Source organism: Tachysurus vachellii, chromosome 13, assembly GCF_030014155.1.
Source record: "Tachysurus vachellii isolate PV-2020 chromosome 13, HZAU_Pvac_v1, whole genome shotgun sequence".
NCBI classification, from domain to species: Eukaryota; Metazoa; Chordata; class Actinopteri; order Siluriformes; family Bagridae; genus Tachysurus; species Tachysurus vachellii.
In genome coordinates this window covers 172,501-190,100 of record NC_083472.1, presented here as the reverse complement: position 1 = coordinate 190,100, position 17,600 = coordinate 172,501, and the positions used below count along the sequence as shown (strand labels likewise).

At 38.0% G+C, this 17,600-nt stretch overlaps 1 protein-coding gene across 1 annotated transcript in view; it reads left to right on the top strand.

Annotated features, from left to right (window-relative positions):
• Positions 1 to 17,600, top strand: part of LOC132856262 (protein inscuteable homolog) — a 34,650-nt gene that overhangs the window by 4,870 nt on the left and 12,180 nt on the right. The window contains exons 2-5 of the mRNA XM_060885778.1: positions 8,785 to 8,888; positions 16,275 to 16,632; positions 16,728 to 16,780; positions 16,900 to 17,023. Of these exons, the coding sequence (XP_060741761.1) occupies positions 8,833 to 8,888; positions 16,275 to 16,632; positions 16,728 to 16,780; positions 16,900 to 17,023 (591 nt within the window). The 5' untranslated portion in view covers positions 8,785 to 8,832. The remainder of the gene's footprint in view (positions 1 to 8,784; positions 8,889 to 16,274; positions 16,633 to 16,727; positions 16,781 to 16,899; positions 17,024 to 17,600) is intronic.

The window sequence follows — 17,600 nt, the reverse complement described above, 5'->3', positions numbered from 1 at the left end:
CACTGTATAGGTGTTAAGTGTAGTGTGTTTTATTCTAAACTTTAATGTTTTGTGTGTCATGTGCTGCGTAATCATAACTATTTTATCTAAGTGTATTTCAAAATGTAAATAAAAGTCTAAGGTTATAAAGTTAGTCACATGGTATTCGAGTGAGAGCTAGTGAGGGTATGTGAGTGTGTGTGTGAGAGAGAGGGAGAGAGAGAGAGAGAGAGAGAGAGGGTATGTGTGTGTGTGTGTGTGTGTGTGTGTGTGTGTGAGAGAGAGTGAGAGAGAGAGAGAGAGAGAGAGAGAGAGAGAGAGAGAGAGAGAGACTTATTTATTATTGAAGACTCTTTGAGGAAAGTATATTGTTTCGGCTCAGTGTGTGTGGAACACAAAAGCAAGACTAGCAGCAACACACACACACACACACACACACACACACACACAGACACACACACAGACACATGCACACATGCACCAACATATAACGTGGAGCTCCATAAACTCCATCAACTCGGTAAGAACAAAACTATGTGTTTAATATACTGTGTGATGTGTGTTATAATAATGGTCAGTGAGAAAAATGTTGCTAAAGTAACGTGTATCACACACATTGAAATTCACGTCAAATTTAGCATGTAATCTGCCCTATCAGGACATCTGATGTGTAATTCACATCAATAAAATAAATCTCTTATCTTCTTTGCTACATTTTAAACTTAGCTTAAACTTGGTGAGTTTCAGTAGGTTTAATTTTATTTACCAGATTATTACTAGTTTATTACCATAAGGTTCTCACAAGGTAATGTTTTAGCCCTGCTTTAATTCTCATTTCATATCCAGGGGGTTGATCATAAAAACAAATAAATAAATAAATAAATAAACACACAAACAGTGCTTATAATGTAAAAACCTCTAGTCAGAAAGTCTTTAGTTCACTCAGTGCTGGGCCCCTGAGCAAGGCCCTTAACCCTCAGCTACTCGGAACTATAAATGAGATAAATGTAAACATAAATGTACTGTGATTTATCTACACTGATGATTCCCTAAAGACCTTTCTTCTGGGTTCTGTCTGATGACCCTCAACAATAGCAGCGTTATTTAAAATAGTCTACTATATAAAAGCGTTAAACACAACTGAGTGTTCTGTATGTCAGGTAAACTGGAGCTGTGATCATGTGACCATCAGGAGCCAATCTCAACAGGAGCTGTGTAACTTCACCCCCTTTAAACATCTGAGCTCCATAAACACACACACACACACACACACACACACACACACACAGTAACAGTAGAGTTCAGCACTCAGCGAGGATGTTATACTGAAATTTAAGTACCCTTGAATGTATAATTGCGTGATATATTTATTTTTATAATGAACATTGAGAGCTTTTTGTCATGTTTATTTATCCTGTCCTACTTTAAGAAGCTGGTTTGTGGTTATTAACTCAAAATAGTCCCCAGATAGTCTCTGTCTGTACTGTGTGTGTGTGTGTGTGTGTGTGTGTGTGTGTGTGTGTGTGTGTGTGAGAGAGAGAGAGAGACGGGTGCTGCCTGTTAGCATATCTATCTATAATCATACACTGCATACAGAATGTCACTGAGCTCAGAACAACACCGACGGCTGAGACTCAGTTCTAATGGAATTAAGACCTTCATCCACGTCTTCTGTTTATTTCTTATGTCTTATTTTAGCATCTAGAAACAAAGTTACTCAGTTTCATTGTACTTTTGCAATGACATTCTATTCTACTCTATCATAATATGGTAGTTAACTGGATAATACAGGTGTTATAAGTCCATTTGGCTGGTATTTTATCTCATAGACGTGTTCAGCAGTTACTTCTGTGCTCTCTCTGGGTTGAGACGTCAGTGAAGTGATGAGACAAACATTTTAGCAATTTTCCTGTCACATAAATGACACTCACTTAACACGTCAGAGAAACTGCACACTATCTCTCACACCCAGACTTTTCTCATTCCTTCACTCACTCGCTAACTTCTCTGAACACAGTGTGTGTTAGTGTATATAATGTGTTAGTGTATAAAGTGTGTGTTAGTGCCTGTTAGTGTATATAGTGTTCTGTCTGAGTGTTTGTCTATGTTGTATGTTATAGAGTGTGTTAGTATATACAGTGTGTTAGTGTATATAGTGTGTTAGTGTCTGTTAGTTTATGCAACGTGCTAGTGTGTGTTAATGTATACAGTGTTCTGTCTGTGTGTTAGTGTATACAGATTTTTAGTGTATGTTACTGTGTGTTAGTGTAATGTATACAGTGTGTTTGTGTGTTAGTGTATACAGTGTTCTGTATGTTGTGTTAGTGTATAATGTGTTAGTGTACACAGTGTCTTAGTGTATACAGTGTTCTGTCTGTGTGTTAGTGCATACAGTGAGTTAGTGTGTGTTAATGTATACAGTGTTCTGTCTGTGTGTTAGTGCATACAGTGTGTTAGTGTGTGTTAATGTATACAGTGTTCTGTCTGTGTATTACTGTATACAGTGTGTTAGGGTGTTAGTGTATACAGTGTTCTGTCTGTGTGTTAGTGTATACAGTGTGTTAGTGTGTGTTAATGTATACAGTGTTCTGTCTGTGTATTACTGTATACAGTGTGTTAGGGTGTTAGTGTATACAGTGTTCTGTCTCTGTGTTAGTGTATACAGTTTGTTAGTGTATGTTAGTGTGTGTTAGTGTATACAGTGTTATGTGTGTTGTTGTATATAGTGTTAATGTTGTGTCAGTCAGCTGTATGTTCTGGTGTTTATCAGTAATCAGGTCTGTGCTGAACTCAGAGTTAATGATGACCCATTAGTTCCTCAGGAGCTCTCGGCTGCACTATTATAAACTGTTGTAGAAAGGACATTATTTACATTTACACTATTTACTGTAGAGTGTCACCCAAATGAGGATGAGGTTCACTTCTGAGTCTGGTTCCTCTCAAGGTTTCTTCCTCTTATCATCTCAGGGAGTTTTTCCTCACTGCCGTCACCTCCGGCTTGTTCATTAGGGACAGGGACAGATATGTAGTATTTTAAATTAGGTTAATATTTTTTAAATTAATAAAAAAATAAACTTTAATTGTATATATTCACTTATTTATTTTTATCCTAATTTTTTCTTCTTATTCTTATTATTATTATATATTTATTTCTCGTTCTTCTGTTTCCATACTTCTGTAAAGCTTCTTTGAAACAATGGGAATTGTTAAAAGTGTTATACAAATAAATTGAATTGAATTTTTTGTGTATACAGTGTTTTAGTGTGTGTTAGTGTATACAGTGTCCTGTCTGTTTGTTAGTGTATACAGTGTGTTAATGTATATGGTGTGTATTACACAATGATGCTTCCATCATTCCTCACAATCCCACTAATGACTCCACACAGGTGTAGCTGAGCTTTCCACTTGCCTGTATGTGTGTAAATATGTGTGTGTGTGTGTGTGTGTGTGTGAGGAAGAGAGAGAGAGAGAGAGAGAGAGAGAGAGAGAGAGAGATAGAAAGAGAGAGAGCTGTTAGAAGATTCCTCCTGACAGCTCACACACATCCAGGAGTGGGCGGAAAGGGGACAAATAAATAAAGTGTTGCTTTAACACACACATCACACACACGCACACACCACACATGCGCACACACACACAGGCACGCACACACACACAAACACACACACACACACACACACACACAGTTTCACACAGAGCAGGAACTTTTTAAGGATCTCAGGAAGTTCAGTGGCAGTTCCTCTAAAGGAAGCAGGAAGGATGTCACTTTCTGAGTTCCTGTATTTGAGATGACAACAGACCTGGTTCTTGTTTAATGAGAGAATATTTCCACAGTTCTATTATTTAGTTTAATTCTATTATAGAATCTTATGTTTTGTATCTTATTCTGTTCTTATGAATCATTTTGTTTTACATGTTGAAACCTTCCGTTTATGTCTAAAATACTAGAAAAGGTTGTGTCTGTTCAACTGAGCTCCTTCTTACAGGAGAACAATATCCTCGAGGAGTTTCAGTCAGGTTTCAGGCCCCATCATAGCACAGAAACTGCACTTGTTAAAGTTACAAACGACTTGTTCTTAGCTTCGGACCAAGACTGTATGTCACTATTAGTTCTACTTGACCTTAGTGCTGCATTCGACACTATAGATCACAACATTCTCCTAGATCGCTTACAAAATTACACAGGTATTCATGGACAGGCTTTAAGTTGGTTTAGATCCTACCTTTCTGATCGATACCATTTTGTAGAATTAAATGGTGAATCCTCCAGCTTATTACCAGTTAATTATGGGGTCCCTCAAGGATCAGTTCTAGGACCTCTGCTTTTCTCGATATACATGCTTCCATTAGGGAACATTATTAGAAGACATGGGATTAGCTTCCATTGCTATGCCGACGACACACAGTTATACATCTCCTCAAAACCAGATGAAATAACTAAATTGTCGAAATTAACTCAATGCCTTAGAGAGATAAAAGACTGGATGAGCTGTAACTTTCTGTTGTTAAACTCTGATAAGACAGAAACACTACTTATAGGCCCAAAAACTAGTACACAGAAACTCTCACAACTTAATTTCCATTTAGAGGGATGTACTGTTACTAGTAGCTCGACAGTGAAAGACCTGGGTGTTATATTAGACAGTAACTTGTCTTTTGAAAATCACGTCGCGCAAACCACAAAAACAGCTTTCTTCCACCTCAGAAATATTGCCAAGCTGAGAAACATCCTGTCTGTATCTGATGCTGAGAAGCTAGTTCACGCTTTCATGACCTCTAGACTGGACTATTGTAATGCATTACTAGGTGGTTGTCCTGCATCTTTAATAAATAGGCTACAGTTAGTCCAAAATGCAGCAGCCAGAGTTCTCACTAGGACAAGAAAGTATGACCATATAACCCCAATTTTATCATCTCTACACTGGCTACCTGTTAAGTTTAGAATTGATTACAAACTGCTGCTACTTACGTACAAGGCTCTTAATGGTTTAGCTCCCATGTATCTAACTAGTCTTCTAACACGTTACAATCCTTCACGCTCTCTGAGATCACAAAACTCAGGACTTCTGGTAGTCCCCAGAATATCTAAGTCTACTAAAGGCGGAAGAGCGTTCTCTTATTTAGCTCCCAAACTTTGGAATAGTCTTCCTGATAGTGTTCGGGGCTCAGACACACTTTCACAGTTTAAATGTAGATTGAAAACTCATCTCTTTAGTCAGGCGTACACACACATAATACATCCCATAAATAAATATTGTGCACCATCACACTAGACTTGCACATTCTTATGAACAGCAGATATGTTAATCCCTCTGCACTGCTCTTCTCTTCTCTTTTTCTACCCATGCCGAGACACCCATGCTAAGATCGTCTTCCGTGCGTTGAAATTTCTGGACCTCCACTGAGACAAGGCTGACTCTGTGAGAACCCTGAGACATCTACAGATCTACCGGCTCCAGTTGGACTCTGTGATACTTGTATATTTGTAACCACACCATCTAGTGTCACCCATATGAGGATGGGTTCCCCATGAGTCTGGTTCCTCTCAAGGTTTCTTCCTTTACCAATCTAAGGGAGTTTTTCCTTGCCACTGTTGCCTGAGCCCTCAGACTTGCTCATTGGGGACAAATACACATACACACATACATACATACATACACACTGTGAACTGTATATATCTTGAATTTTTATTATATTAATTCTTTATACTTCTCCTTATGTTTATCTTTTGTTTTATGTTTATGTTCTGTAAAGCTGCTTTGTGACAATGTCCATTGTAAAAAGCGCTATACAAATAAACTTGAATTGAATTGAATTGAATTGAAAAATAATTTGATGTTAAATATTTATCTGTGCAGTGAAAACGGTGATTGTCTTTAATTCAAATTCAATTCAATTTATTTGTATAGAACCTTTAACAATTCCCATTGTTTCAAAGAAGCTTTACAGAAGTATGGAAACAAAGAGTGAGAAATAAATATAGAATATAATAGTATAATATAATATAATATAATATAATATAATATAATATAATATAATATAATATAATATAATATAATAGTAGTAGAAGTAGCCTTTATTGTCTCACAGCTTTATAGGAGGAAAAAAACAGAAGAGAGGAAAAAAAGAAATAAATATATAATAATAATAATAATAATAATAAATAAATGAATATATACATTTAAAATTTAAAATTAATGTTACTAGATATTTTTCCCTGTCCCTAATGAACAAGCCGGAGGTGATGGCGGTGAGGAAAAACTCCCTGAGATGATAAGAGGAACCTTGAGAGGAACCAGACTCAGAAGTGAACCTCATCCTCATTTGGGTGACACTCTACAGTAAATAGTGTAAATGTAAATAATGTCCTTTCTACAACAGTTTATAATAGTGCAGCCGAGAGCTCCTGAGGAACTAATGGGTCATCATAAACTCTGAGTTCAGCACAGACCTGATTGCTGATAAACACCAGAACATACAGCTGACTGACACAACATTGGTTTAAGACATGACGTCTCTGGGTGGCTTCATACACAACAATCCCATGAGACACTGACTGACCATGTAGATCAATCTCTGGCAGGGTGACAACCGGGTGACGAGACTCCAGCAGGGGGAGAACATCAGGATTGATGAACACTGGGAGCTCAGGAGTGGCGTATATTGCTTGACAGAGAGAGAGAGAGAGAGAGAGAGAGAGAGAGAGAGAGAGAGAGAGAGAGAATTTGCAGATAGGGACTCAATCAAGAGTAGTTATGACATCATATCTAAAAGGAAGACACACACACACACACACACACCACACACACATACACAAACACAGACATGCACATACACACAGACACATAGAGACACACACATACACAAACACAGACACACATACAGACACACACATACAGACACACACATACACAAACATAGACACACACACAGAGACACACACATACACACACACACATACACAAACACAGACACACACACACAGACACACACATACACAAACACAGACACACACACCACACACAGATACGCAAACACAGACGCACACACACACACCACACATACACAGACACACACACAGATGCACACATACAGTACACACACATACACAAACACACACACAGACACACACTTACACACACATACACAATCACAGACACACACACAGACACACACACACAAAGACACACTCACGCACAAACACACAGACATAGACACACAGACACACACACACATTCACATTATATTAATCAGCATGCTAAAATACGGTGTTAATAATCACACTCTTCAGTATGAAAACAAAATGTTAATGATGGAAATTTCCAAATTCCCTTTCTGTAGGTTTGAGGAACATGACCTGTAGTCAGAATGTTTTGATGTAAATGTGATCACATTTCACATGTTTTAATGATCCACCAGTGCACAATTAGCCAGATTAGCATTGAATAATGAATGAAATAAGACGTGTGTGTTGGTGTCCTCAGACTGCCGGAGCCTCCTGTGTGTCATGTGAACTTTCCTATTATTATTGTTGGCCAACATAAGCACACTTTCAATGTTCCCTGTTTTTCTTTGTGGGTTTTTTTGGCTTGAGAAAGTTGCCTGTGTTGCAGAGTGAAATGCTGCAGTATTTTTAGGTTTATTAAAATGCTTCTGTTTGCTCAGTGATATTCCTCAGACTGCATTAGCTGTTGTTTGGGAAATATTTCTTTAGTCTTGTATTTATAAATGTGACAAACACTATAATGACCTTCGCGAAACTTCTTCCTCCACACCACCAGAGGGAACCCTTGCCAGACTACTAGCACTAGTGTATATTTACAGACATTTTACTTCTGGTTCCTCTTGAAGAATTGTTAGTGTTTGGCTGAAATTCCGTTTCCATTGTTTCTCTGCTCCTTTGTATGACCATTGTTCTGTTTTTTTATTTTTTTGCCCTTGGACTATTAAATCTCTGCTCATGGATTCAGCACAATGTAGAAGAACATTAAATTCATTAAACTTTATTTTGATTTTTTTTTATTTTTTGCATGTTTGTCACACTTTAATGTTTCAGATGAAACAAATTTAAAGGGAAAACTAAATCTAAACCCACATGGCCCTGTGTGAAAAAGTATTTGCCCCCCTGTTAAAACATAACTTAACTGTGGTTTATCACACTTGAGTTTAAGTTCTCTAGCCACACCCAGGTCTGATTACTGTCACACCTGTTCACTATCAAGTGAAATAGACCAAAAGATCCTCAAAAGTTCCACATCATGCTGAGATCCAAAGAAATTCAGGAACAAATGAGAAATAAATTAATTGAGATCCATCAGTCTGGAAAAAGTTATAAAGCCATTTCTAAAGCTTTCGGACTCCAGCGAACCACAGTGAGAGCGGTTATACACAAATGGCCAAAACATGGAACAGTGGTGAACCTTCCCAGGAGTCGCCGGTTGACCAAAATTACCCCAACTAACCCTAACCCTAGCATGTAGCTACCTACTATCATGTGTGCTGATAATTGATCATATTGCGGTAAAATAAAAGTGTATTAAACATTAGTATACTTAAGGTGTGTTAGGGTGTGTGTAACAGGTGTGTTAGGGTGTGTGTGTAACAGGTGTGTTAGGGTGTGTTACAGGTGTATTGTAAGTGTGTAACAGGTGTATTGTGGGTTTGTAACAGGTTTGTTAGGGTGTGTGTGTAACAGGTGTGTTAGGGTGTGTGTGTAACAGGTGTGTCAGGATGTGTGTTACAGGTGTATTGGGGATGTGTTACAGATGTGCTACAGTGCATAACAGGTGCGTTTTCACGCCATAGGTGTAGTGTTTCTCTCGGCTATGCCGCAGTGCATCAGGGACAGTGAACATGGAGACACCGAAAACTTCCAGAGCTAACAACACTCCTCTAACCACGCCCACCAGGTAAGTGCTAATTCATTCAAATGCTGCATTCCAAATGATTTTGCGCGAAATTTAAAGTTTCTTCATCTTTACACTTTCTAGTTTTGAGTAAATAGAGATCCAAGATATCAGTCATTATCTGTGTGTGAGCTCTGTGTCATGAAACATGCAGTGTGTGTATACGTTTTTTATGTGTGTGGTCAGTTATGTGTGGTGACAAATTTGTGTGTGTGTGTGTGTTTAATATGCCCTGATGGAAGATGATAGGTGTCATAGTGATGTCACCATTTCAGCTCTTTGGCATGAAGAGGAGCTTGATGACTCGCAGTAGTGTTAATGCTCTCAATGTTACAGCTCTGTTTCTCTGTCACATCACATACTGTGTGTGTGTGTGTGTGTGTGCGTGTGTGTGCGTGCGCATGCATGTGTGAGTGATGTTCAGATCAGTGCTCTGTGTTATCATCATCATCATGTCTTCAGCAGAGTTAAGCTCAGATTTTCTGCTCTGTTTATTCTGAGAAATAAATGACACAAAAACACATGAGCAACCTGAACATGTCATGAATACACACATCACACTCCGAATAAACAGGGAATACAGACGGTAATTACACAATAACACTCATTATGACTATGATGGTAATTACACATTTATAACAGAATAAAATATTTCATATGAATTTAACAATATTTTATATGTAGTAAAGTTCAGATTAAATGATATATAAATGAAATATGTTTATTGATGATTGATCACCATTTAAATTTTAGATATAGTTTTAACAATGGAGCAGAAATATAAAAATTCAAAATAAAAGTTTAAAATTTACATTTATCTCGTATGAGCAAGTCATTGGTGAGATTGGTGATAAAAATCACCATGAGACAAGATGAGGAAGAAACCGTGAGAGGAACCAGACTGAAAATGGAACCTCATCCACATATGAGTGACATCAAACAGTGGGATTATAAATAATTATAAATGCTGAGGGCGGGATTAGAAATTGTTATGTAATTATATGGAAGTGTTTGTGTGTGTGTGTGTGTGAGAGAGAGAGAGAGAGAGTGAGAGAGAGAGAGAGAGAGAGAGAGAGAGAGAGAGTGAGAGAGAGAGAGAGTGAGAGAGAGAGAGGGTAAAACATCTGTAGTTCAGATGTTTATTGCCCCACCCCCACACAGAAACCTGTGTGTACCTGAACAAGTCAATATAAACATCTCAAATATACATGTGAACAAAAATTGTTTGTAACTGTGTGTAAGCTACATAAACACAGATGTCTGTAACTGTGTGTAAGCTACATAAATACAGATGTCTGTAACTCTGTGTAAGCTACATAAATACAGATGTCTGTAACTGTGTGTAAGCTACATAAACACAGATGTCTGTAACTGTGTGTAAGCTACATAAATACAGATGTCTGTAACTGTGTGTAAGCTACATAAACACAGATGTCTGTAACTGTGTGTAAGCTACATAAACACAGATGTCTGTAACTGTGTGTAAGCTACATAAACACAGATGTCTGTAACTGTGTGTAAGCTACATAAACACAGATGTTTGTAACTGTGTGCTAATGCTAAGCTGTTTAGAAAATGTCACCTTGCTAGCAATAGCAATTTGACTAGCGGGAGTGTGCAAGTATGTTAGGAATAACTACTAAACACTGTACCTATATGTGTGTGAGTGTGTGAGCATATGTGTGTGTGTGTGGAGCTTTATGATCATCTCTGATTAGCACTCCTCACTCAGCTAGCTCACGTCACGCTCCAGTTTTAACAGGTGTTCATCTGTTTGTCTTCACTGAGCTGCAGTTCTCCTCATTATCCTGCAGTGTTTACACTCCCAGAGCTCGAACACTCCACCATTACCCCCCCATTACCCACAATCCCCTGCACTCCAGCAGAAACACCACCACAACATCCTCACAGATGAATTAACTTTAAAATGTCTTCACACCTGCATCAATTAACACACAGACCTGAAGTCTAATCCACATTAATGCTAACAAGTGAACTCACCACAATTTCCTGGATATTATGTCAAGAACAAAAGGACATTCTGTTATTTTTATTGCGATGTTTACTGACGAGGAATCCTGTTACATAAACTATAGATGTAAATTAATAAATGTAAAATCTATCATTCTATGTTATGTATTAGAATGTTGTTCATTGTCTTTAGCCTAGATGCTAGTTCCTCACGTGTTGTGGATATTTATACACTACAAATTTCAACAATGTTAAATATCTGTCTTTCAGATTTCCAGTCCATGGTATTTTTTGTGAATTCAAATTTATGTATCATCTTTTTGCAACACAAAACTTTCTATTTAATATTTTTTATTTAATAACAAGAAGCTGTCAGTTTCAGTGGGATTTTATTTTTTTCTCTTCGGCTCTGACTGTGTTTTTTTTCTTTGTGTTTTGTTATTACACACAATGTGGAGACTGATGTTAATGTTGACATGTCTGTGTGTGTGTGTGTGTGTGTGTGTGTATGTGTGTGTGTGTGTGTGTGTGTGTTTGAATAATAGAACACACTGCAGTGTAAGACGATATTCATTCACACACCTGAGAGCAGCTTCTGTCTCAAACACTTTAGAAAACAAATCCGCTGAAGAGAACAAATCCGTTCTCAGACATGAACACACACTGACTTATATATATATAATAAATAATAAATAATAAATGTGTTTTGACATTGAGTTTTTTGACTTTATGGAAAAAAAAGGTTCCAGATCCAGATGAGTTCCTCAGCAGCCATGTGAACGCTGTCCATATTAATAACATAAACATTTTTCCATTTATTTTTGTCATTTAAACTTCAATTATGTACAGCTTAATTATTCCACCTTTACATAAGTAATAAAATGTAATAAAAAGTTAATAATAAGAAGTTTAATCAGTTTATGCCGCATGTGAACTTTCCAGTTTATTAGCTGTAAAGCTGCTGGAGTTAACGTCAGGTAAAGAAAAGTGAATTTTAAAGCAAAAGATAAAAACAATAAAAATGGAGAAAATGTCAATTATTTAATAAATAAATAAGGCATAAATTCATGGAACCTTTGATCTGTTATTATTAAATGTCTCTTCACCTTTTTTAGTTTATTATAAACACACAAAAACCTTTCTAATGTTTTTAAATGTTATAGAAATAAAAAGAGATTTTAATTGAATTAATTTAAGCAATAACATTAAGAGGCTTTGGATAAAAGATCGTTTTCACTAAAATCAAGTCTGAAGTTTATCAGTGACTCAGGAGTTTTTCTCTGTTTCAGACTTCAGTGTGACGTAATGTTGTGTTTCTCTGCTTGATGAGAGGAACGCACTCATGACCGGATCTCACTCAGGTTCTGTGTAAACAGAGAACCGTGAGCAGAATAAAGGGCGTGTGCATGCTGACATCCTCGCCATGTCACTGCGTAAATATTTGTTGTTTCCTGTCATGAGAGCAGCGATTTCAGCTCGTCCTGTAAAACAAAGCTATTATCCTGATTATCCCATTCAGCTCAGTGCCGCTTCCTCTCGCTATTGTGACAGAAGATAAAATGGAAAGATTTTGTTTGCAGGTTTTGAGCATCAACATGACGATGTGTAATTTAATCCGCAACACAAGGTTTATTTATATAGGAGCACAGAACAACCTGGGCAAAGTTTATAAAATATATAATTATCATTTTGAATTTCAGAATTAAAAGTGTTTCTGAAATAAATGAGTTATCTTCCTATTTCTTTTTTATTTATTTCTGTTTCAGGATTGTGTTTAATAAATTCATAAATCACACTAAAACCAAAAGAACAATAAATACAATCTGCTCCAGAAGTAATGGCGCTCTTTGTAAAGATGGGTAAAACTTTATAAACAATAATAATGAATTTATTCTGTAAGATAAGTGAAATATTTACAGATTATTGGTCTTTGTAACTGAACACCTGCTCACCTTCACCCACTCGTCTATACTGGGGTGCCAATAATTATAGAGAAAACTCCTGCTCATATTCTCCTTAGTTTTCTGTTAAAAATGAAACCAACAGCACATGAAGCTAGTTTATGGACTTACATATACATCTGTATAAAGATTTATATTCATGGTTCAGAGCTCTCTCTCTCTCTCTCTCTCTCTCTCTCTCTGCCTCTCTCTCTCTCTCTCTCTCTCTCTCTCTCTCTCTCTCTCTGTCTATCTCTCTCACTCACTCTCTCTCTCTCTGTCTCTCTCTCTCTCTCTCTCTCTCTCTCTCTCTCTCTCTCTTGCTCTCTCTCTCTCTCTCTCTCTCTCTCTCTCTCTCTCTCTCTCTCTCTCTCTCTCTCTCTCTCTGTCTCTCTCTCGCTCTCTCTCTCCCCAATCTCTCTCTCTCTCTCTCTCTCTCTCTCTCTCTCTCTCTCTCTCTCTCTCTGTCTATCTCTCTCACTCACTCTCTCTCTCTCTCTGTCTCTCTCTCTCTCTCTCTATCGCTCTGTCTATCTCTCTCTCTCTCTCTGTCTCTCTCTTGCTCTCTCTCTCTCCCCCAATATCTCTCTCTCTCTCTCTCTCTCTCTCTCTCTCTCTCTCTCTCTCTCTCTCATCACTGCCATTACAACAAATTTACCTTTTTTTGGTTAATGGAATAATTTTCTCATGTTTTCATCACAGTCATGAAATTTGTTTTTCTCTGATATGGTAACAAATGAGCTGTGAGAGAAAACCAGAGCAGAACCCTGAATTATGGTGTGTGTGTGTGTGTGTGTGTGTGTGTGTGTGTGTGTGTGTGTGTGTGTGTGCTCCTGACCTTTCACCGCTGATGGTTATTAACATGTCACCTCATCTAATTGGAGTCCACTTGTGCCTCAGTGTTCAGGAGTGTGTGTGTGTGTGTGTGTGTGTGTGTGTGTGTGCATGTAATGTGTGTGTGTGTGTGTGTGTGAGTGAGAGAGAGAGAGAGAGAGAGAGAGAGAGAGGGTAAAACATCTGCAGTTCAGATGTTTATTGTCTCCCCCCCCACACACACACACACACACATACCTGAATCTTTTGTAACGTCTCAGTCAGCTGTAGAATACATTCTGTAAAACCTTGTGGACTGTTAAGATAAAGATGGACACAGAGGTCAGATCAGTTGTTTTTCTCCCTCATGTCATACAGTATCTGACTCAATAAGACGTGTGAGTGAGTGAGTAACTTTATGCTTGGAGATTTGATGCACTGAAAAGAACAAACACTGTCTCTGACTCAGTTGTGGAAAATTGTCCTTATATGGTCATATGTGTGCAATTTCCTGTCCTCACCAGTGTGGGGTTCTTATTGGTGGAACGTTAAAGGCATGAGACAGAGATGTGATGGAGAATCCTCTTTAAATAGGGAATTTATTGAGAAAACAACAAACACAGAAAAACACTGTGGAAGACAAAGCAAGTGAGATCATAAAACAGAAACAAGGATTACAAAAGAACAGACACACAAACACACAAAAGCACAAGCACAACACAGCAGGCATATATAAGAAAGACAATCATTGAGACACACAGAACAGGTGTGCAGAGGTGGGATGGATTAAGGATAGGGCGGGGCAGACCTGAACACACCCACGTCCCCCTGGTGGTCAGACAGAAAACAGTCCAAGCTGCCCATGACACGTCTAACTTATATTTTAAATCTTATATAAAGGATTGTCTCATAAACAATGTCTTTATTCAATTTAATTACATTCTGTTTAGTGTTATAACACACACACACACACACACACACACACTTCTACATCTACATGTTTATACATATATCAGTATATTGTATTGATGCTGTGAAAGTGTGTGTGAATGTAAACCAATCATAAGCTCATGAAAGTGTGTAGTATCGCTGCAGTTATGTGAGCTGAACACTTCTACATGCAGCGTTCAGCACCCTTGGGAAATACACTAGCACAAACATCACACTGAACACTTTCTACAGAAAAGATCTTCACTTAATATATTCATAATTATATGAATAACAAAATCATTTAATATTCATCTGGTATGTTTCATGTTGTAGTTTAAAATGTCTGACCATAGAACTGGTCCACTGCACTTTTCTGTTAGCTAATTCTCCTTAAACAGTTCAAACAGGACGACGTCCTCATGAATGATGAACATGATACATGATGAACTCATAATGTGAAGGGTGAAAAAAAATATAAAAATAAATTCTGTTGAATGTGATAGTAAGTTTTAACAGCATTTTTTGTATTAAATATGTAATTATGTGCCTGTTAATGAATTTATCTGGGTGTATGTGTGTGCGTGCATATGTGTGTGTGTTTGTGTGTGTGTGTGTGTGTGCGCACATGTGTTTCTGCATGTGTACTTATGTGTGTGTGTGTGTGTATATGTTTGTGTTTCTTACGGTGGCCGGGAAGTGCAAAACAAATTAACAAAACCCAAACCAAATTAACAAAACCCAAAACACATTAACAAGTCAGACAACCCGGAAGCGGTTGGTATAATTTGTTAATGGAAACTTACCATCATCGGACGAGACACCTTTCATTCACCTTTATATCTTTAATGACAGTCGTCTTGTCCAATGATCGGTAAGTTTCCATTCACAAACTATACCTACCGCTTCCGGGTTGTCTGAATCGGTGCATGAAACACATTAACAAATCAGAAAACAAATTAACAAATCAGAAAACAAATGAACAAATCAGAAAACACAACGACATTTCAGACAACCCGGAAGCGGTTGGTATAGTTTGTGATTGGACAAGACACCTGTCACTCAAAGTATACATGAAGTTCAACAGTCTGCCACAGGGAAAAGTTGGAATGGATGGATGGAATGGATTACTGTGGATTAATTCTGTTATTTTCTTGAACGGAGAACTTTATTTAAACGGAGAACTTCACACATTAAACATAAGATTCCATACCTGTATATCTTGAGTGACAGGTGTCTTGTCCAATGATCAGTAAGTTTCCATTCAAAAACGATACACTACCGTTTCTGGGTTGTCTGACTTGTCATTGTGTTTTCGAATTTGTTAATGTGTTTTCTGATTTGTTAATTTGGTTTGGGTTTTGTTAATTTGGTTTGGGTTTTGTTAATGTGTTTTGGGTTTTGTTAATTTGGTTTGGGTTTTGTTAATTCCGTTTGGGTTTTGTTAGTGTTTTGGGTTTTGTTAATGTGTTTTGGGTTTTGTTAATTTCGTTTGGGTTTTGTTAATTTCGTTTGGGTTTTGTTAATGTGTTTTCGGTTTTGTTAATTTGGTTTGGGTTTTGTTAATGTGTTTTCGGTTTTGTTAATTTGGTTTGGGTTTTGTTAATTTGGTTTGGGTTTTGTTAATGTGTTTTCGGTTTTGTTAATGTGTTTTCGGTTTTGTTAATTTGTTTTGCACTTCCCGGCCACCGTAGTTTCTGCATGCATGTGTAAATATGTGCCTGTGTGTGTGTGTAAGGATGCATGTGATCCAGGTGGACTCAGTGCAGCGTTGGATGGAGGATCTGCGTCACATGACTGAGGTGGAGTGTATGTGTGTGCTGCAGTCCAAGCCACTGGGTGTGGATGAGGACACTGCAGGTGAGCTCATCATCCCTGGGGTGGGTGTGGCCAATGATCATGTGACACGAGACAACCTGCAGACTCTCCTGAAGAGGGCACTGGTTGTCAGCACTGAGCTGGGCAAGATGTTCCAGCGTCTAGAAAAAGGACGATGGCAGCGTGTACATGGAACCGCCGTCAGAGCCAACTGCCATGTTCGCTCACTGGTGCACGAGTGCAGTGCTCACAGAACCAACAACACACACATGCAGAAGGTTAGAAATCTAGAATGTCATCATTAACACACAGGAATGAGGAAGTGGTACAGCTGGATGTGTGTTAATATTCTGTGTCTTGCTCTTTACTGCAGTATGAAGCCACTCTGCTGGAGAAGTGTATGGAGCTCACTGTTATCACTGAGAGGTGAGGAACTAATGCTTCACTCTGACAAAACACACAGAACACAATCACAAAGATATAAAGATATACAGAATGATTGAATCTTCAGAAAACAGTGTGAGAACTGAGTGTATGTTATTCAGGTGTCTCCACACAGATGATGAATACTTCCTCAAGTCCATGAAGGAGGCCATTCACGAGATCCTTACAGATGTCAGTGATTCATTCAGCCAAATGATTGACATGGCATTAGCCAATGAAATACAAGTAAGTTCTGAAATTGCTGAAACATATCACTGTGTCCTCAGAGATAATATATGAAGCCTTTGAACATTGTGTCATCTATTAGAAAGAATAATCCAACATGAAGACCAGATCAATCAGAGTCATTGTACAGGCACTGAGTAGAGCAAATTCCACAAACTGTATTGTCCTGAAATTGAAAGAAACCACTGGTGTACGAACAACCAGAGAGTAAACAGGTCAAGCAAAGGAAACAGAAGTTAGTGAGAGCTGCTAAGACAAACACCAAACAGTGACATTACCAACAACCTTGCTTGGTTGACCACAGGCAACGTGGCACGGCTAAATACACATGACAATTAGGCGGGGAGGGGGAGACAAGGGCGGGGCAGACACGTGACACAGAACGTAAACAAAAGCATGTGGCCAAAGTCCAGGCTGGATCCTGACAATTTGGGTGACACTCTATAGTAAATAGTGTAAATGTAAATAATGTCCTTTCTACAACAGTTTATAATAGAGCAGCCGAGAGCTCCTGAGGAACTAATGGGTCATCGTAAATACAAATACAGCTCATCAAATGTGCTGGCTGTGCATTCAC